This window comes from Crinia signifera, chromosome 5 (genome assembly GCF_055691185.1).
Source record: "Crinia signifera chromosome 5, ASM5569118v1, whole genome shotgun sequence".
Lineage (NCBI taxonomy): Eukaryota > Metazoa > Chordata > Amphibia > Anura > Myobatrachidae > Crinia > Crinia signifera.
Window position 1 is genome coordinate 55,102,049 of NC_139221.1, and position 22,155 is coordinate 55,124,203.

At 41.8% G+C, this 22,155-nt stretch overlaps 1 protein-coding gene across 3 annotated transcripts in view; it reads right to left on the bottom strand.

The window, feature by feature from the left end:
* TRPA1 (transient receptor potential cation channel subfamily A member 1) overlaps positions 1-22,155 on the bottom strand; it is a 121,996-nt gene that overhangs the window by 43,226 nt on the left and 56,615 nt on the right. For all 3 annotated transcript variants that reach the window (XM_083187247.1, XM_083187248.1, XM_083187246.1), the window contains exons 10-13: positions 9,951-10,050; positions 3,602-3,702; positions 3,341-3,510; positions 1,507-1,671 (exon numbers count right to left, since the gene is read on the bottom strand). In XM_083187247.1, the coding sequence (XP_083043373.1) occupies positions 1,507-1,671; positions 3,341-3,510; positions 3,602-3,702; positions 9,951-10,050 (536 nt within the window). The remainder of the gene's footprint in view (positions 1-1,506; positions 1,672-3,340; positions 3,511-3,601; positions 3,703-9,950; positions 10,051-22,155) is intronic.

Consider the following 22,155-nt stretch of genomic DNA (forward strand, 5'->3'; position numbering starts at 1 on the left):
AGCCATGCAAGGGGACATGGTACACTAATTGGGGTATCATGTGCTCAAACCTACAATTTGACAACCAATATACAAATAACTTGTGTCACCCAATTCTGTGCCGACCTTAACAAAGTGTCAACCTTTTACATGGCAACCTTGTGCATATCGCCAATTTGAGATCGACTTAGACACTTGCCTTTACACTGTCGACCTTTTGAACCACGCCCATAAAATACTCATGCCCAAGACCATGATTAGGTTGAGACACCTACGTCGCCTAGTGACGTAGCCGGAAGTGACGTCGGCGCAGTATGCCGGCGTTACTTATGAATATTGTCATTTCCCTACTCCCGGCCCCCTGCTCCATGATTGTAATATATCACTATATGTAACGTTACTATGCCGACTAGACAGCCTGGTTTATTAAATGTCTGTTGAACAGCATATAAATTTGAGTTATTGATGCCTCACCAAAACCGGAAGCCGGACGCAGGTTGCGTTTCAACGACCGGAAGTTGAGCGCGGCGTGCGTTGCGGCTACCGGAAGTGGGGTTTAGGATTAACTTCCATGCGTATTTTAGATGATGTATATGTGTTTTTAAATACATTTCTTTTTTATTTTGACTGCCTCCTGTTATTCAAATATCTACACAGTATTTTCCAGATTGTGGTAGATAGATATCATTGTTTATTTAAACTTTTTGATCAATTGGGTAATTGACTAGATGTCAAATTATGTACTTCCTGTCTAACAGTATATAAACCCTGACTAGCCCACTACTGGCATACCTTTGATAAAGTTGTGAGAACACAACGAAACGCGTTAGTACAGCAGAACTCTGATATTGGACATTGGACTACAATTCCCTTCTCACTTGGACCAGCTCTCCCATCTGTTTTTCCCCCATTTGGACAATCCATCTTTCCATTCAACAACTAGACTATCTATTGGGATACCACCACCTGCTAATACCGGAGCCTGTCCAGATTGAGAGACTTTATTCCAACTCACCTCTCACAAGTGGACAAAAGACAATCGGCCCCCTGTCAGGTTTATGGACACCCATTGCACCAGTTTCATTATGGACAATAAGGGAGCTTTCCAGTAACCATCCAGAGGAGAGTACAATAGGAACAAGTGAGATTGACCACAAATTTATTGTTTCATGTCCTTTACCTATTTACCACTAGAGTGCATTTTATTCTATATGTATATATGCAATTCTATTTATATATATTTTTATATTCTTTAAGCGTTAATATGCATTTGTGCTAGTATAAAATAAATATTTTTTATGTGATACCCAATTGATTATAACCATTGCATTGCTTATATAGCAAAATTCAGCGCTCCACCATACTTTTTATTTTTCCTTTTCTTGGCCTATTGGGGGCTGACCTCCCCAACAGGGTGTGAGCAGCTAGTACAACAGCACATACCACCAGCACCTGTATATTTCCACCTACAGGTAGGTGGAAATTTCTTTTTCTTCTAGATAGTTGGATAGGGTGGGCTGCTGTTACCTTAAAAGAAGGGCTCCCTTTTTCAATAGGAGGAAAACAATTTTGTCATGTCCATTTTGTGCAGCCAGGTGCAGAGGAGTCAGTCCTTTGGCATCTCCATCATTGAGTAGCCTGGCATCCGGCACAAACCTCAGGAGCCGCTCGCATGTGTTGTAACGTCCATAGCTATAGTAATGAAAGGCAGTATGAGTGTACATGCATTCTCAGTGCCAAGGGGTTGCTATGAAATGTAACACCACCGCTATAATGTTAAACTGAATCTCAGTGCTTTCAAAGATGGAGATACTGTATAAGTGTGTATAATGTTTTTTGTTTTGATCAAAGGCATCACTACTTCACCATGTACTGGGGAAAAGCCATATACATAACTATAGAGCAGGGGTGGGGAACCTTTTTTGTGCCAAGGGCCGTTTGTATGGGGGGAAAAAATCCTTCAGGGGCCATATGTAAAAATTTATCTTACAAATTGTCCTGCTGCAGCCGTCCCACACTCCGGCAGCTGCCGCTGACTAGGACTGACAGTCTCCGGCTGCTGTTGATTAAGAGGAATCTCATGAGAACTACCAACCTCTTTGAGAATGCCCCTGTACTTAACTCCAGGCAAAGCCGCCAGGCGGGTGGGAGGGCCACTCAGACCGGCTACGGGGGCCGCATAAGGCTCCCGGGCCTGAGGTTCCCCACCCCTGCTATAGAGGGTGAAAGGGATGACATTGCTAGGGGATCTAGAGGCTTACCGGGGCCCAGATTATAAAGTTACATACTAATTTCCCAAATTTTCTTGCTAAGCAATTAGGTCTGATTCATTGCCCAGCCTGAACTGTGTGATGCTACATTTTGAGTGAGAGGTATATGTAGTGGATGTTATGTAAGGGGCACTGTAATTTGACATGATTTGAACTGGAGGCTACTGTTGAACAATATGTACAGTACTGGAGGGAACTGTGATGTGTCATCATCTGATCTGCACTCTAATGTGGCATAATATGAAATGGAGGCACTATACTGTGACATAATATGAACTGGGGACACTGTATGTCATAATGTGAATTGTAAATAATCCACAGCATAATGTGTACTGGAAGCCCTATTATGTGAGGTCAAATTAGGAATTACATGTCGATCGTTCAGAAAATAAACTAGGGCACAACTGAGGGGCATACTATTAAATAGGGCAATACTATGGTTCTGAAAATGAACTAGAGCACTATTATTGGGCATACAATTTAATAACTGCTATAGCGAGGTGCCTCTGAAGAATCATTAGGTCAGGGGCCCCTTCTATATTTTGTTATAAGGCCCAGAAAGTTTTTGTTACACATCTGAAATAAACTTACATTAACAATAAAATAACCCAGATTTCTAATGCAAAAGTTGCTGGATTTCTTCACCAAGTTAAAGCATGGATGTTATTTATCTAAATTACCCTTTAGCTTTAAGAATAAACTTTGCAGGATAATTATTGGCCCACTCTACCCCATACTGCAGGCATTAATATACCTGCTTATATTTCCATCAGAAAAAAAACAGAACCGCCTCCATGGTGTAGTATGCCAAATAAATATAGAAGCAAGCTTTTAAAATTGCACTCACATTTATATATTCAAATCTTACTTATCACAAGCCAATAATTACCAGGTGCCTCCTGGATTTTTGTTTCCCCAAAAAAAGGACTTTGCATAAAGAAATATATAAAAAACTAGTGAACTTCTTAAAAAATATATATAAAAAAACTCACAAAATTTCATATTTAACAATTATAGTAGCTTTCTCAGAATGGCCACCACTGCCTACCAATGCTCCCTGTAACGTTTATTTCCAATACAATAAAGCTCACCAAGCAGCAAAATGCAAAGCTGATCTTTTATCCTTGCTCTTGGAATACAGAGACACATTGAGACCAAGTAAGTTGTTGACAGAATTTGGGACACCGTGGCGACAGGCGTAATGTAGAGGGGTGCAGCCATCTGCGTCTTCATCGCTTACAAGTTCTTTGATGTCCTTCCTCTAATACATAAAAATGGGGAAAAAACTAAATAGAATTTCAAACAACAAAATATGCGTGACAGGATGTCATGTGTTACGTGATATAACGTACCTGCAGGAAGTCGTCTTTGATATTGTTCAAACCTCCGGGCTGCAATACGGTGAGATGAAGAAAATTCCGTCCAAAGTTGTCTGTCAGCTTCACATCGGCTTCTAGAATGGGACATTTATTATAAAGTGAGTTTATTGAGCCAATTGTAGTGTGAAATGATATGATATAAATATAATGGATGACTAACATCTTTACAGTGCTAATTTCAAAATACAGGATAATGGGGCAGATGTATTAAGCCTTAACAAGAGATAAATGTAAGGGTGATAAAGAGAGATAAACATCCAGCCAATCAGCTCCTTACTGACTTTTTTCAAACACAGCCTGTAACATGGCAGTTAACAGGTGATTGGCTGGATGTTTATCTCTCTTTATCACCCTTGAATTTATCTCTTGTTAAGGCTTAATACATTTGCCCAATGGACCATATGCATCAAGACAGGAAAGGAGAGTGATAAACAACCAGCCAATCAACTCCTATCTGTAATTTTTCAAACCCAGTCTGTAACAAGACAGTTAAAAGCTGATTGGCTGGCTGCTTATCTCTTCATGTGATCACTTTTTGAAGCCTGGTAATGTATATCTTGCCAAATAAATGCTGCTACATCAATAATGGTGGTTATAACGAGGCTTATATATAATGTCACTAAGACATTGCAAAGCACTACTGCGAATTAAAATATATTGTACTGGTGGTATACAGTATGTCAAAATTCATACAGGTTTCAGATAATGTTTTGGTCTCATCACAGGCAATTTTAGAGATGTATTTTTATTTCTTATGGAACTATGTGGCTTTGAACATGTCTCAAAAAAGGTCTCTGGCAAGATCAAGAGGATAGGCTAAAGTTTTTAAAAATTAAAAGAGGTTAGTTTGCCCACAGCAACCAATCAGATACTGTCTATCATTTTCTAGGATGCAATAGAGAAATGATAAGACAGAATCTGATTGGTTGTAATACGAAACATCACGTCTTTTCATTTTAAGATGGTGCCTGAAGAAGCAATTCAATTGTTTCTCTGTCCAGGCACACACAGTAATTAGTGTTATGTTAGAAGTTTTTTAGAGCACTAAAAAGGAAGGAAGGGCAAAGATAGCAAGCAAAAGAGTTAAGGATGAAATTAAATGAAAATAAATTAAATGAATGGAAGGCAAAAAATGTTTAAGCTATTTTCTGATAGTTTAAGAAGTCCACGGAGTTTCCTGTACTAACCCTGTTCTTTAAAAGCCGATAATTGCCAACTCCGACAATTAGAATTGCTGCTTTTTTCCTAAATTTCAGCACAAGTGAATAAATTCCCCTAAATTACTGTTATGTTGTGCCTTCATTTTGACAGGCTGGAAAGTAGTATGTATATATTGTATATGTATATATGATGGGATGCAGAGGCAGAACTCAGGGAGGCAGTGGAGTCATCTGCCTCTGGGCTCCTGCACCTAAGAGTGCACCTCTCCTCAACTGTGAGTTTAAAATTCTGTGGAGTTTTGAAATATGTATGCGAAATATATGTGTCAGCAATATATATCTTGCCTCCAGGCAGCGGAGAAAAACTGATGGGATATAGTCATATTGTCAATATTTACAATTTAATATTAACAATGTCGACAGTTATTTTGTCTTCATTGTTGAAATGTCAACACTGAATATTGAAAATGTCAACATATGTAGAATGTCGACATCTGAAATGCTGAGATGTGAAATGTTGACATTCTGTGCAGACCAGAAGCTGAGGATTAGGGTACAGTGGAGAGGGTTAATCCTCAATCAATCCTCACATTCGTTATGATAGATGCAGTATTAGCTCAATACAGGCCACTTTTCATGATGTAGCAGGAAGTGTCATCTTGATCTATCTATTTGTGTCTATCTTTTAGAGTAGGTGGTGGTTACTTTAGTCACAGGACCTGCAGCAGAGCTTTAGCTGACAGGTTAAGTGTCCAAAGCTATTCAATTATCTACTGTAGTAACTGAAAATCTCCGAGCCCTAAAACTCAGCAGCAACTCCCGTAGATAATTGAATTCCCCCTTAGTGAATTATAGAAAGATCTCTATGTACTGTCTACTGTATATGATCTCAGTGTTCTGTGATAGTTATTTTATGATAACTGAGAAAAAAGAACATTGTGACTAAATTGTTCACATCATGACATGCAATGACAAAGGTCTGAAGAAAGAAGGAAGCCATATAAGTAGCTGTCATGGCGTTCTAGTTGAGAAGCATTAGTGTAACAGTGGGTACCAGATGTGACCACTAGAGGCCACTCGAAGGACCAAATGACTCCTTAAAAAGTGAAAGCAATTTTTTCAGGGACACTGATCTGTTTCAAACTTGCTGGATATGTAGAGAGGGAGCTGTGATTGGAGGTAGGAGCAGATACTGGGGGTGGAGTGGAGAGATTGTGGCCTAAAAACAGTCACAGCTCAAAGTGGGGAAAAAACTGTCACCACTCAAAGTGAAAGGATATTAGATAATGTGGGCTTTTAACTAGTTAAAGAATAAAAAATGTAACAATTAGTTTTTTGCTCATTTATGTATTGTTAGGCACTGCGGAACCCTTGTGGCGCCATATAAATAAACTATAATTATAATAATATTAATAATAACAATAATCCCATTTCTGTTCTGCCTTCTAATGTGTCATACACCAGGCTTGCCTGTAAGATAAATAGAAGGACCCTGCTTACATTTTCAAGAATTACTTGTAAAAGGCATATGGCAGTGGTTCCCAAACTGTGTGCCGCGGCTCCCTGGGGTGCCTCGGGACACTTGCAGGGGTGCCTCGGGTTGGTCATCCAGGACCATTCAAATTATTTATGATCAATTATTTATGGACAAAACCAGTGCTGGTGGCTGCCAATCATAAATATGTGTACAATCAGAAGCAAATCCTGCCCTTTACCACATAACTGAACCTTAGAAGCACATATATAAACACAATATACTTAATTTTATATATATATTTTTTGGGCCTAGGGGTGCCGTGAAAAAATTGTGGTACTCTAGGGTGCCATGATTCTAAAAAGATTGGGAACCCCTGGCATATGGTATATTAACATATGTCAAAGTACGAAGTAAATACACACATCAAAGACCGTTTTACCTACAGAAGATTACGTCAAAGTCTGCATTGGCAACAGTTATTATGTTTGCTTAGTGTCATTTCACAGAAAGGTGAATGAAGAAATGATTGTTGAAATGGGTCATGTGCTTTTAAAAGGAGTCACCGTATAACCTCCACTGGAAATAAATACTGTGCTATAGATTGTGCACATACTGTAAGTGATTAGCATTGTATAACATGTATACACAAGTATTAATATTTCATAAAGTTTGCGGATACACAGATGTAGCCAGGCTCATCATAGCTTCATAGCGCATGCTAGTGCCCACCAAGTTGCACCTGTGACCATACTTGCATACTCTCCAACCCCCCCCCCCTCCCCCCCCCCCCCCCGCCCCAGGGAGGTCAGCAAGTCTCCTGCATTATCGCTGCAGCCCCCGCTTCCCCCTAAGAGGCTAAAATGCAGCAAATTGCATCATTTTGCTTCATTTTAGTCCCTTCCCGATCCACGGACCCGCAAATTAACCATGACTGTCATGGGGGTGGGGCTTGGTGATGTCAACCTCGTCCCACCCCGACATGTATAGACATAGAAGAAGCTATATGAGGCTTGCTCCATCTGTGGTTTGATGTAATGCTCCAAGGAAAAAACAAATATATACAGTATATACTGTAAAATGGATCAAACACTTTTCTGATAATAAATTAGGGGCTATTCAGACTGGTTCGCACAGGTCCAAATCTGGATTAGTCCTGACGGTGGGGGTCTGCGCATGCGCATAGTCCGCTGGAACGTCCCATTTTTTGGGCGGCAGTGTCCCGCAGTGGAATGGGCAGTTGGGAGTCCCCGCTGTCACCCGCAAGCAGAGAGGCTGAGGATTGGCCAGCATGGTGCCGCTATCCATGCCCGCACAGCGGTGAAAACAGGGCGTAGCCTCACGAGAATGACGAAAATCCTAGGCCGCGCTTCCTAATGTCCCGCCTTCCTTCTCTATAAATTTGAAAGGTATGCATCCAGGTTCTCCATGTATATGCTCAGAAAGGTAGAAAATAGCCAATTATATCCCACCAGTAGGATGTAAAATCCCAATATTAATAATTTCCCACAAAATATTTTATAAACATCCGGAAAAACCATAATTAGCAATGCATATGAAGATGGAATTTGCCTAGTGATATAGTTATAAAGGAAATGTGGAGAAATGAGTATTCCCTGCAATGAGAGCGCCTAATCTGTCTTATTATATGAAGGGCAGCTGCACCTACAGTAGTTGCATGGTTCTTCTTCATCAGTGCTGCTAGAACCCATATCACATACAGTTTATGAAAATAAGGTGTCTACTGTATGTCATTTTATCTGTAAGGTTATGTTACCCGAAAATGGAACACAGATACAATAGCTTTGCATGTATACAAATTACATCCATTAAATTGGATATGTGGGTTTATCTGAGTACATTTTTAATCCAGGCTAGACTTAGGACTCTATTCACCCCAGAGCATTGTCAAAAATACACCCGTCAAGATACAAAGCAATAATACCAGGTATATGAACACCTTCTTGATTTGAGTTACTGAATAATAGCTGGACACAGATCTATTGGTGTCAATATAGAGCTATTTTGACTACTATTTATTTGGCTATAGGTCAAACAGCACATACTGTAGTCAGAAATCACAAGTGCATGTGGCCAAAATCGGCTTCATGCACTTAAAGGCGAAGTTACATTGTCAAAATCTTCCATAGCCAGAATCACACCGTGTATATGCCCCTTTAGTGTGTAAAATGTAAATATCCCAAGGATGGAAATAAAGATGAAGATTAAATAGTTTAGGGCGCAGGCTACTGATAAGTGAAGTCACAATGACAATGACACATTAAAAATGCCATGCCCGGGGACAATCTAAGAAGAATGAGTGTCAGATGGGGACTAGCTATGTCACAATTGTTGATCCTTGATGATTGGCTCCTTCAGATTCAATGTTCTACACCTGTCCTGGTTCTCTTGGGCAATAAATGTATTCTCCAAGTAATCTGTGTATCTGGTCCAATTCACCAATTATTATGCAACTTGAAATTTCCTAACATTTGGTAGAATTTTAGAACTGTTTGCACAGATTTGTTTATTGCTACTGTAGCAAACCCAGTTTGGTATTTTACTTGATACTAAGATTTTTTTAAAATATTACGCTGCAAGAAAAAAAAATTCTTGGTGTGAGAAGTATCAAAGATTAGGGGAAGATTTATTAAGCTTGGAGAAGAGATAAACTGGAGATAAAGTGGAGAAAAGGTAAAAGGAGATAAAGCAGCCAATCAACTCCCAAATGATTTTTTCAATCACAGCTGATTGGCTGGTGCTTTATCTCCTTTTACCCTTTCTCCGCTTTATCTCCAGTTTATCTCTTCTCCAAGCTTAATAAATCTGCCCCTTAGAGAGATAAATGGGATGATTTATGTAAAAGGGAGGAGAAATGAGTCAGAGCAGAAATGGCCCATAGCAACCAATCAGCTGCTCTGTATAATTTTATATTCTGCAAATTATATATGTTACTTCAGTGCTGATTGGTTCCCGGGGGGCACTTCTCCACTGGCTCACTTCTCCTCCCTTATCACTGCTTCATACATCTATCCCAAAGTAAACAAACAATTAGCTTCTAACTGCTATTTTTCCAGACACTCACTGTAAAATGGCAGTTAGAAGCTGATTGGCGTGTACTTTATCTTAACTTTTTCTCCCTCCAAGCTTTGATAAATCTAGCTCATAGTATAGTAAGTGCTTCGTATTAGCTATTTCTTACATTTTACATTCCACCTCATTCTGTAAATCTGTGTGAGTTGAAGATGTAAAGACAATTTCCATGAATAACGCTGATCAAACTATTGAAACTGAATGGTAATGCAATAAATAAAAAATAATTAAAAATAATTAAATAAAAGTTAGTGCCCCCAAAAAAAGAGTTATCTTTTTTTCTCCTTAAACTTATGGTAATGCAATGGGGCAGATGTATTAAGCCTTAACAAGAGATAATTACAAGGGTGATAAGGAGAGATAAACGTCCATCCAATCAGCTCCTTGCTGACTTTTTTCAAACACAGGCTGTAACATGGCAGTTAGCAGGTGATTGGCTGCACGTTTATCTCTCCTTATCACCCATGGATTTATCTCTTGTTAAAGCTTAATACATCTGCCCCATTATCTGCTAATTCATCACAAATGGGAATTAGGTTAAAATTGACAAAGTGAAGCTTTGCACAACGACAATGGATGAAGCATTGATCGTTACCTTTTTCAAGAAGTAAATTAACAGTTTTCCAGGCAGAACATGAAGTGGCTAAGAGAAGGGGTGTGCGCAACTCGTTATCCATACTGTCAATATTTGCTCCCTGTAAATAAAAGAGCTAGGTGAGCATACATTGGAGAAACATTCATAAAAATCACACAACATCGGTCCCAGGATTTCAATGGAAAAACCATCATCTGTGTTACTAATGGACTAATGGTTACACACTGTACGACACATATATGCTATACGGTGTCATTTTAATCTTCTAGGAATGCAATAAATCATTTTACGGAAAAATTAGATCATCGGGGTCATCTAATAATCAAATAAAGACAAATAATACAGTGTATTCTTCAGCCAATATATTGAAGGATAAATACAAATGATGCATCAAATTAATTTGCAATAAATAGGGAAGAACCGCCCTTTCCAACACTTTACTCCATCTATTTGAGCTTTCACATTTCTGATCTTACACTACAGTTAATATTCAAATGTACAAAATATATAGTTTAAAGTACAGCCACATACTGAATCCTGTCATTTCACAAACTGAACCAGAACACTAATTTGGTTATTTAAATTAGATTTTTTCTTTTTTTCTGTCTCTAACTACCCATTTGTTGTATTGTTTGTTTATAACATATTGGAACTGCAGGTGCTCCGTTCACTCTGTGTCCTTTTCTCTGCCTACCAATTGCCGTTACAAAAGCAGATTTAAAACGAGATAATTTTTGTTCTTTAAATATCGACTTAAGCCTCCTTTAAACATGTTTCTTTGCTTTGCAAAAAAGTTTTCTGCATGTCATGTGAAGGCAGATTGGCTATGAGGATCTTACGGACAAAGCGGAGATCAGAGAGGAGTTTCCAAGCCTGTCTGCTCATTGCAATACATGTGTCAAAGTGCTCTGGTTGTAATGGTACACTGCTCTGCATTATAAATGATAATGACATCCTGAAGAAACAAACCAAGGAGAGATGGTGAGTACTAGCATTGTTCACTCAACCTACTTCAGTGATTTATCCTAAATAAGAATAATTAATTTTTATGGTAAGCTTAGTTGCTTAATGGTCAGTAAATTAATACAAATTATTTATCAATATAACAGGTAGAAATTATATATAAGGAGGTCTATTTATCAAATAATATCTGTGGGATATTCCTGGAAAATAATATATCCATGAATATTAAGGATTCCCAAAATTTTTGAATGATGGTCCACATCAGATATCTCCTATATCTGCTATAGGTTTCTATAGGGGCTGCAGAAGTTCCTATGTCATCTCCAGATGGTGTTACCCTATACAGTAGTAGCCTAATGACTATTGTGTTGCACAAATTATTGGGAGAGGAATCCAGCAATGGCCCTTGCACATATGTGGTCTGGTGACCACAGACGGGCAGAACAACCCTGACACCCATGACAGAAGAGAACCTATTGCTTTTGCAATTATTTCCTTATCTTTACACAAGTGGATAATGAAAAAAAATGTATACTTTTAGAGAATGTTAACTTCTGATTGCAATTAATAGCCATGATAAGAAATTCTAATAACGAATGATTGTTAAATATGCCCCAAAGTGTGGCTTCACTATGTTTAATTTATAAAATATATGATAAAGTTGAAATTGATATTACAGAGATTAATTTTAACAATGCCTATTGTTTAGTAACACAGGGGTAGATTTATTAAACTCGGTGAAGTGATAAAGTGTCTGGTTTTTATCACCGGCCAATCAGCTCCTACCTGTCATTTTTTCGTTCGGAGCTGATTGGCCGATGTTATAAACCAGACACTTTATCACTTTATCACTTCACTTCACTTTATCACTTCACCACGCTTAATAAATCTGCCCCACAGACACTAAGCTAATGCCAACAATCTGCCATGTTTTGATGCATACTTCCCTTACCGTATATTGATAAGTTAGTGGCTAAAGAGGAGCAAGGAACAAAACAAAACAATGGAGCAATGTTTGTATTAAATGCTTTCATTTTTAATGTCACTTAAAAAGATTGTTATAGATATAGAAAACTTTTTCTTCAGAGTGCAACTTTGTTTCTAAACATGCGCCTGACAGTTTTCTAGAGCAGTGATCACATTATAGTGCCAGGAACATGACTCCTACATGACGAGATGCTGGCATCTGTTTCTGTAAAGGTCCTCCTACATTGCACTCACAGACTTGGGAAACAGTGACAGTGATACCAACTGGGTCAGGGTCATCGACTCTTTATCATAGAAGGTGATGCTCAGGGAAGACAGAAACAAGTTCCCAGTTTGGAAAATCCAGGGTGGAACAACCACTTGTAAGTAACTGGCTGGACTGAGCCTCTTTATCTAGCATCATAAATATACTGTATGTTTCTAGATGCACATTATATCATTATTATTGAGTATAGGTCTCTGGGAAGCACGGATACATTAATGCAATACAAATACGTATTGTCCAACTCCATTAGATTTCCATTAAAGACTTTCAATAATTTTTTTTATTCTTCTTTTCTCAACAGAAATTCAGGGATATCTAGCAACAAATGTTAGTACAGTTGTGTATAGTATATGTCTATTACATACAGAATGCCGGCTCAGTGGAATTGTATATATTATTTCTAGAAGGTGTTTTGTGGTGACGATCCCTTTTTCTCCCTTCATACTTAACCAGAATCGATAAATGAGGCACCATTTTAAAGATGAAGTTCTCCACTTCTGACGAATTGTTAATATAGAATTGACATTGTAATGTTTATTTAAAAAATGAAGTTAAAATGTGACTCTTGGTCCATTCACATGCAACATTTTCACACGAGCCACCTAGTTATATGGTAATTATAAAGCTGATTGTTATCTGCCAGTTTTTCTGGAAAGATGAAAATAATTAACTATTGATATGGGAGGTGATTCATTTTGGTTTGCAAAAGCAAACTCCTACTTTAATGGACAAAACCATGTGCACTGCAGGTGGGGCTGATGTAACACGTGCAGAGAGAGTTACATTTGGGTGAGTTGTTTTGTTTCTGTGCAGGGTAAATTCTAGCTGCTTTATTTTTACACTGCAATTTAGATTTCAGTTTGAACACACCTCACCCAAATGTAACTGACTCTGCACATGTTACATCTGCCCCACCTGGAGTGCAGCATGGTTTTGTCCATTAGAGAGAGATTTTACTTTTGCCGGCCAACCTGAATTAGGACTATTATGTAATGCAATTACAAAGCACACAAAAGTCCAGTAACCAATAAAGACTACAGTAGCCGCTTACTGTCACTAGTTCCTACTGCCCATAGGCTACTTTCTCGTCAACTGGTTTCATTCGCTGTGTGTAATGTTAGCAACAGGGATGATAAAATACTTAATCTTATTTCCCCTTCTATTCCATATTTGAATGAGAAAGATGAGTGTTGTAAGGAGCTGCATACAGCAGGATTGCAGGTGAGGGGCATGCGATTGGCTGGACTGATTTGCAGGATGTCAGTTCTCTGAGAACTAGTGGCAACACTGGTATTGATAGGAGTCTCTGCCACATAGTCAAGTATGAAAAATGTTAACAAATGACAAATAAAGTTGTTTCATTTGACTTATGATTAATTCACAAGTCTGCCTTATCTACTGCAGGAAATGGTTCTCAGCTTAGACCAGATATTTTCCTGACATGAAGCTGGCCCTCAGGAACTGAGAAGACATTTCGCAAATGTGACAATAATATTCTGCAGTGGCAGCTGTATACTAGGCAGTGATGAGAGATTCTTCTATGTCAAATGAAAATATAAACATTTGAATTGCAAATATGAACAATGCAAAAAATTAACGAGATTTCACAGGGAAATATGGACACATAATATAGCAATGACTATGACTTTACTACACATGAAATTTTATCTTGCCAAAGTCATACTTGCACCACTGAGTCCCGGTCACACCCCTGCCGTATAGCCCAGTGTACAGCCCTAGCTAAGAAAAATGTGATTTGACATAAAGGGGGAAATTTACTAAAATGAAAAACCTAGTTTTTCGTATTAGTATTTTCCCTACGACGGCAAACGACTGTTTCAATCGTATGCAAAGTCGTGTTCCGGAGGGGAATGTACAAAGCAGTCAGATACGACTGCTTTGTAACCCTCCGATGGTGTAACCATTCGTATTAGCTGGCCATATATACGGCCGCTAATACGAATTCGTACAGGCAGTCTGCACGGATCAGTCAGATCCGTGCAGGCTGCAGAGTGTAAAAAAAAATAGAAAAATTAAATAAAAATAAAAAAACGGCGTGGGGTCCCCCCCACAGCTGTAACCAGCACCAGGCTGAAGGAGCCGGGGCCGGTAATTAAAAATCAGGGAACCCGACAAATAGGGGTTCCCTGATTTTTAACAACCAGCCCCAGGCTCCAGGTCCGGGGCTGGTTCCCAAAATACGGGGGACAAAATGCCTAGGGGTCCCCCGTATTTTAAGAACCAGCCCCAGGCCAAACCAGCCAGCAGGGTAATGTCACAGCCGGGGGACACTTATGATATAAGGTCCCGCGGCCAAAACATCACCCTACTGACCAGTCAGCCTGGCCAGGGGCCCAATGAAGGGGTCCCCCCCCCCTCCAGGACTTACTTGACCAGGCTGAAGCCTGGTGCTGTCCCCGGTGACCCTGGAGCGGTGGTCACCGGGCTGATTAAAGTGTAAAAAAAAGAATAAACTATTGTCTAATACTGGGGAACTATGAGTCCCAGCAAGCCTCCCCTGCAAGCTGGGACTTGGAGAACCACAAGTCCCAGCCTGCGGGGCATTAAAGGGCCCGCTGGCCCTTGCAGTTCCACTGTATTAAAAATAGTAAAATAAAACACACTGACACACACTTAAAATAAAACTTTAATACATCCAAAGCCCTTACATACTGATACTTACCTATCTTCATCCCGTAGGTAGCCCTGGTCCTGATGTCCTGGTCTTCTGGTCCTGTGTCATCTTCTGGCTCCATGTCGACCGTCGCTGTCGCCGTTGCCGTCCGGGTCCGACGAAATCCATGGAGGAACCTATGGAAGGAAACCATACTCACCTTTCCCAGGGCGACGTAGTCCAAGGGGGTCTTGGCAAAAAAAAAAAAACGACAAGCCGAACCAGTCGAACAGCTGAGCCGCACGGTACTGTGTGTACATCGTGCGGCTCCGCCCCCGAATGCCGCTATTGGCCGCCTTGCGGCCTAGCGGCCAATCAGGAGCTGCTAGGCCGCAAGGCAGCACCCAGGACAGGACACCGGAATTCCAGACCAGGCATCAAATTCTGCATTCCGGAGCTTGTAGTGTCCGGTCCGGCATTCCGGGGTCTTGTCCGGGTCTGGTTTTTACCCATACCTGTCAGTGATTGAAAGTTTGCTGCCATTGTGGGGTGGGGACGAGTTGGCGATCATATTCATTTATTAAAAGGAGGGGTGTTGCCGCTGTTTAGGGTCAGGAACGAGGCCAGGGATTTCCGACGGAGATGTCCTGCAACAGGCTTTGGAGATGCAAGCTACCCGATGGTAAGTTAGTGATCTGATGCAGGTTGGATCACTACTGGTAGACAGAACATGGCTGGTATTTATCTTACAAATAAGATTTAAGCACAAGTGATTATTTATTGATAAGATATTCATTAGTTATGAGATTTTGGGGGTGATGTATCAAGCAGTTGAAAGGGTGGAGACAAGTTTAAAAGTTGCCCATAGCAACCAATCAGCTTTGAGTTAGCATTTATCAAGTACATTCTAGAAATGATAGTTAGCAGCTGATTGGTTGCACTTTTCTACTTGTCCACACTTTGCACTACTTGATAAATCTGCTTCATTCTTTAAAAAAGGAAATAACTGGTCGTTAGAATTTAATTTTAAAACACTAATTAGATGTCATTGACTATATGTTATCACAGAAATGGTAGTATGTAAAAGCATATTAAAGAACATTCACACATACAGTACATCCATTAAGTATAGAAACATCAACAGTCAACTACATTAGCACATATCACGGCTGTGAATCTAGACATTCTTATATAACTGGGTTTCTAAGCCTTGCTATTAACCTGATAGGTTACTTATGTATTAGCAGGGCGCCCATTACGTAGTTTGCGTAGTTGTGTATTGAGAATACCAATACACCACTATGCTGGCTATGCAAACTATGTAACTTACGTAAACTACATAATTTACCTAGTTGGAGCTGTCCTAATACATAATGGTTCATATCCCCACTATCCACGTCATAACCCACGTGGGCGTAGAGTTAATTTTATAAAGTGTGGCGGGCGCAGCGATCCACCGAGCCCGTAGCATGTCGAGCGCAGCGAGCCCCGCGAGGGACGCGTATCCGCTTTGCTGCACTCGCCACGCTTCGGGCTCGGTGGCTCGCTGCGCACACCTTACAGAATTAACTCCACGCCCACGTGGACACTGGGGTTATGACGTGGATAGCGGGGATATGATTGTGTTAGTGGGTGTTGTGTGTGTGTGTATAGTGTGTGTGTGTGTGTACAGTGCATTATACTTACCCTGAACGATGTCCCCGGCGGCAGCGTTCACCTCCTCCGGCACTCAGCTCCCTGCAATGGCGTCCTCCATGACAGTCCCCGGTGGCAGCAATGTACGCAGTTAGCGTAGTGCCCCTGGGTGGAGCAGGGAAACCATGTGATGCACCCCCAGCGGCAGTACGCTAAATGACGTCCATTGCTGCCACCACAGGACGTGTCTCCCCCCTGCCGGCCGTATCTCCCCCCTCTGCCTGGCCGCTCAAGCCCGGCCGCCCTGCCGCCAAAGCCCCGGCGCCTGCCCTTCATCCCGCCTACCATGCCGGTGAAGCCCCGCCGCCTGCCCTAACTAAGTCTGCACATATTAGCAGGGCGCACGGCTAGGCTTCGCTAACAACGTAGCCTAAGGTACGTTGTCAGTGTAGTGTAGCCGGGCGCCCTGCTAATACATAAGTACCCCTGATAGGAATACTATTGTTTCTTAACCCTTTGAGTGCCAACATCTCTGTGAGAGATGTACAAAACTATCCGCTAAAAATGCCAACATCTCTGCGAGAGATCTGCAAAATATGGGCTAAAACCGCCAGCATCGCTCACAATTGTTATATAAAGTCAAATAAAAAATGTTGTGTAAAAAAGATAATATTTCCTATATAAGGTAAACGTTGCAGGTCATTATAATGAATAAAAAAGGTTTGCTTGGCAATTTTTACACCGATTTTGACAAATTCACTTGGCACTCAAAGGGTTAAACATAAAGCTCCTGTAGGTTATATGCAGCTGGATCGTGTGGGAGCATGAGCATGTTGTCAGCTTGTTTGGGCAAGATCAGAGTATAATCCAATTGCCAACAAATATAATTGCGCAGCTGAAAGGTAGAAATAATGAAACAGCATTACGGAACAGATGTCGCTGCTTCCAGGGATTAGCTTTGTTAAAAGCAGAGTTGATCTCGGCATGCTGTAGTTTCATTCAAACTTTGCTTCATTCAGGATGTGCTGTCAGTCAGTGGCCGTTTTATACTGCTCTAGTAGAAGTCCGTAAGCTGCCGACACTCTTGATAAGAATGAAGGATTTATGTGTGGCCTGTTAGAATGCTGCAGTACACTGTTAAAGCCTTTGGGGAATTTTTGTGTACAATGTACAGATGGGGCCGCTCGCAGTGTTGCCACCAGACTGCCACCCGCAGGTTTCTGGCAGATGGCAATCTGGTGAAGGGGACGGGACAAGGATGCGCAAGCATCTTACACACTCGCACATCCATTGCCGAGAATTGGGCGTGCGAGCTCCTCAACATGCACGTGCTCCATTCTGGCGCAGGGTGTCACACGGCGAATGAGAGTGACACCATCTGTATGGCTGTGTGTGGTATAAAATTACAGCCATACATGGTAATCATCATCATCAATAGCTGCCAGGCTGTGTGTGGTATAGTCATTGATAATGTGACGTTCAGGCAACTATTAATGTCAGTATTACAAGATGGTATAGTGACAGTCTATACAATTTTTTTTTCCCTTAGACTGACAGGAGCCTATAAATAGGCAAATAAACTCGGCGCCGCAGAGGCAGTTCAGACTGCGCACTGCCGAGATAGCGCAGAAACTAGTCAACTCTACTGAAGAAGCGGGTGGACATGGAAGCGGGGCCGGGGCATCACGCAGGGAAGCGTGTTATACACGAGGGCCTGAAGCACTGCACTGTGTCAGGTCCTTGTACGCTACAGAACTGTAACACACACACACAGCTAGGCATGCATATATATTTATTATCAGTTTTAGATATCACACACAGATTCTGCAGCGCTTTACAGAGATAGTGGAACATTCACATCAGTCCCTGCCCCAGTGGAGCTTACAATCTATATTCCCTACCACATGTACACACACACAGACATTCTAGGGTTAATTTTGTTGGGAGCCAATTAGCCTACCAGTATATTTTTGGATTGTGGGAGGAAACCGGAGTACCCGGAGGAAACCCACGCAAGTACAGGGAGAATATACAAACCCCACATAGTTAGAGCCAGGGTAGGAATCGAACCCATGACCTCAGTGCTGTGAGGCAGTAATGCTAACCATTACACCATCCGTACTGCATATAGAATCTATAGAATCTATATGCAGTCAAATGAAATTCCAGGGGGTAATGGATGGTCGTGCTGTGGAGACAATGCCGGGCATGCGTATAGATTAATATGCATGACCGGCTGTGTCTCGGCAGTGCGACGGTCCATTACCCCCCCCCCCCCCCCCTCCCAGGAATATAATTTTTATTTTTGGGGGTAATTTACCCCTGTTCCCTGACCACTGATGTATTAAATACAAGTGTCTTGCATGCCTGTGTCCTGTCCCCTGATGCAACTATCCATATTCACCATGTACTTGTCCAAAACTGTCTTGTAATGTAATTTGTTATGTGTTTTTGATTATAACTATGCTCTGTAAAGCGCTGCGTAATATGTGTGCGCTATATAAGAAACTGTTAATAAATAAATAAATAAATAATGCCAGCGCCACTAGATGGTGCTCGTCAAAGCAATTTAAGTGTTCCTCTGTTCGGACTCACACAGCCATCAGCGCTGTCATTACTGTTATGTTGTTCTGTCATTTTAAAGCCCACTTCACAGGACCACATTCCCATCACATTGAATATTGCGGTATGCGGTCCCTGGGTCGACAATGTCTTCTGAAGCAGTTACTAGATCAACCCCTAATGGTTTTCAGAGACTAGGTTGACATTGACAGAAGGTTGACACAAGCTCTAGGACAACATGGACATGGTCGACATGAATTACGTTGACATGAAGTTTATCATACATTACTATCTAGGTGGGCTTCGTGCTCGGAGCATGGCAACTAGGGAAGCCACTCCCGGGGCATTTTTTCAATCCCAGAATTCGGGATTGAAAAATGCCCAATCCCGGGATTCCCGGGATCCCGGGATTGGCTTCCCTAATAAAAAAAAAACCCGCCTAGGCCGCCCCGCATCTTTATTTGCAGATGCGTGGAGCGGGTGGTCGAGACGGGGAGATGGAGCCAGGGTGGGAGGGACGACCTGGGTTGATGCAGCCTGGGCTGGTCGCCTGGTGGGCAGGTGAGCGGGCTGGCCGCGGTCTTCTGCCTGGTCCGCTCAGCAGCAGGGTGGGTGGGCGTTCTGGTCTTTTGGTGCCCGGCAGCCTGTGCGGCCTGCGCAGTGTGACCTCTGACGTTGTCACGCTGCGCAGAGCCACGCTGCCTGGGACAGGAGAAGCCGGGCAGCTGATGAGCACCAGCTCAGATGCTGCCCGGCATTAGACTGCGCATGCGCATGCGGGATTAGACTGAGTCTAATCCCAAAATCCCGGGATTGGAAACTCCAATCCCAGGATTGAAATCCCGGCGTTTTTGGGGCCAAATCCCGGGATCCAGCCGATCCCGATCCCTGGATTGGCCACCCTAATGGCGACTGCAGTGAGCCAAGCGAGGGGATGTGGTATACTTATACTGGTGTCCCTGTCAACATAGGCTAACATTAAAACCAAAAACCTTGACCTTATTCATGTCGACCATCTCCATGTCAACCTAAAGCTTGTGTCAACCTTATGTCAATGTCCACCATTCTTAGGTGTCGACCTAGTCACTGTCAACCATTTCTGAATGTGAAAGTGTTGTAACAATATTCGGTTACGGTATAGATGATAGTTAATGTCTAAGTAGACAGTTACTTGGTTGACCATTAGGTGTCAACCTAGTAACTATCGATTTAGCCATTGTCTATCATCTATTTAGTAACTGAATATTGCTACAACACTTTCACGTTCAGAAAAATTGTAAAAAAAAAAAAAATACACTGCAGTGAGCCCTGTGATAATGACACCATCCTGACATAGCGTTATCACAGGGCTCACTGCGATATACCTGGCCATATGTATAGAAAGCTGTGCAGGGACTCTGCCAGTATGATCAGCTGTGTGTGTGTGTGTGTGTACAGTTTAGGGTGGTAAAGGAACAAGTATTGCAACAGGCAATAAAAAGACCATGAAAAATAAAGTTTGCGTAGTCATATTTTACAGTTTACAGACCTTACACTACAACATACACAGCTTCAAGAGGTGAATGCAGCTGTGCGTACAGTACAGTATGTCTGTAATAAACATAAGACACAATGGGCGGTATTCAATGAGAATACCTGCGAGGTGCAGCGAATCCTTTTTAGGATTCGCTGCACATTCGCCACGTTCCGGAGCCGGCGGGCTCCGGTATTCAACGTGTCAGGGGCTCGCTGCCCCTGACTGGCGAATATGAGCTCCTGCGGCGATTGCCGCAGGGAGCCTGAGGACGGTGCCAGGCAGAGAGATGGTAGTCTCTCTGCCTGCCCCAGAACGTTTGTGGGGGGTAGGTGGGCTCCCCGGGTGCCAGGCAGCACAGGCTGCCCCCCGGGGGTGCCAGCAGGGGAGCGTATATTCACTACACACGATCGTAACGATCGGGTGCAGTGAATATATGAATATGTAATGAGCGGCTCGGCTCCGGCACCCCCTGCTGGCTGCTGTGTAAAAAAAAAATATATATATATTTTTTTTAAATTAAATATATATTCATGTGCTTACAGCACATGAATAAAAATAGCATGCCCCTCCTCAGAATAAAATTCCTGATTTTTTGACACCAAATGTAAAAAACAAAACACTTTATTTTAAAAGTTCACATTCCACTTCACCATAAAAAGATAGCGATTGCTACTCGGTGATTTATGGTGAAAAAAACCTTGAAATGTATTCGCCATGTGGTCATTGAATAGGGTGATTCACCGTTTTAGTCAGAAATTCGACAAACAGCACAAATTCGCCATAAAAACATGGCGAATCAGGCTCATTGAATACCGCCCAATGTGTATGCTCAGCTAGGCATTAGTTTACTATTGCTACAACTGATCTCAAGTGATAATAAACACATCTTGTGGGGTGTACAGATGATGTTGTTTTAGCAAACATATTCTTCACCTCTATTACACAGCACTGTAAGAACAGAATTTTTAGCATACAATGGCTAGTAATTGTCAATTACTATTCGCTGATTTCCACAGATTTATACTGGCATGGGCACAAACAATTAAACTATTATTACCTCGCAGCGCCTGGGCGTCAACGGACCGTTGAGAGTGTGGTGACATGGCATTTTGTTGGAGCAGTGTCTTAAATTTTAGTTAATTTTATGAACGGCAAAATAGTCAGCCCAGTGTCCACACCCAGAGGAGCCGGGGACAGCCCCCAGGTACCCCGTCCAGGACTGACCAGCCAGGGTATTCATGTTTTGGCTGGGGGACCTTGTATAAAAATTCCCCCCGGCTGTGGCATGACTCCCTGGCTGCCCGGTGCTAGTTCAAAAAAAAAAGGGGGGACCCCTACTCTTTTTGTCCAATGTATTTTTGGGAGCAGGACCGATCCAAGAGCCCAGTGCTGGTTTCCTAAATATGAGGGGACCCCATCACTGTTTCCCCCCATACTTGGAAAAACAGGACTGGCTCAATGAGTCCGGTGCTGGTTTTGCTTGGGAGGGGGGGGGGGGGTATGATTATTTATTTTTACACACTTTTTTGTACAGAACCATGCACGAATCTCACTAATGTGTGCATGGTTCTGTGAAAATTACCAGCCTGGATCTGGTGTATTTTTTTGCAACTTTTGGTAATGTTTAGAGTGCAATTTAAAAAAAAACGCACCCTATTACATT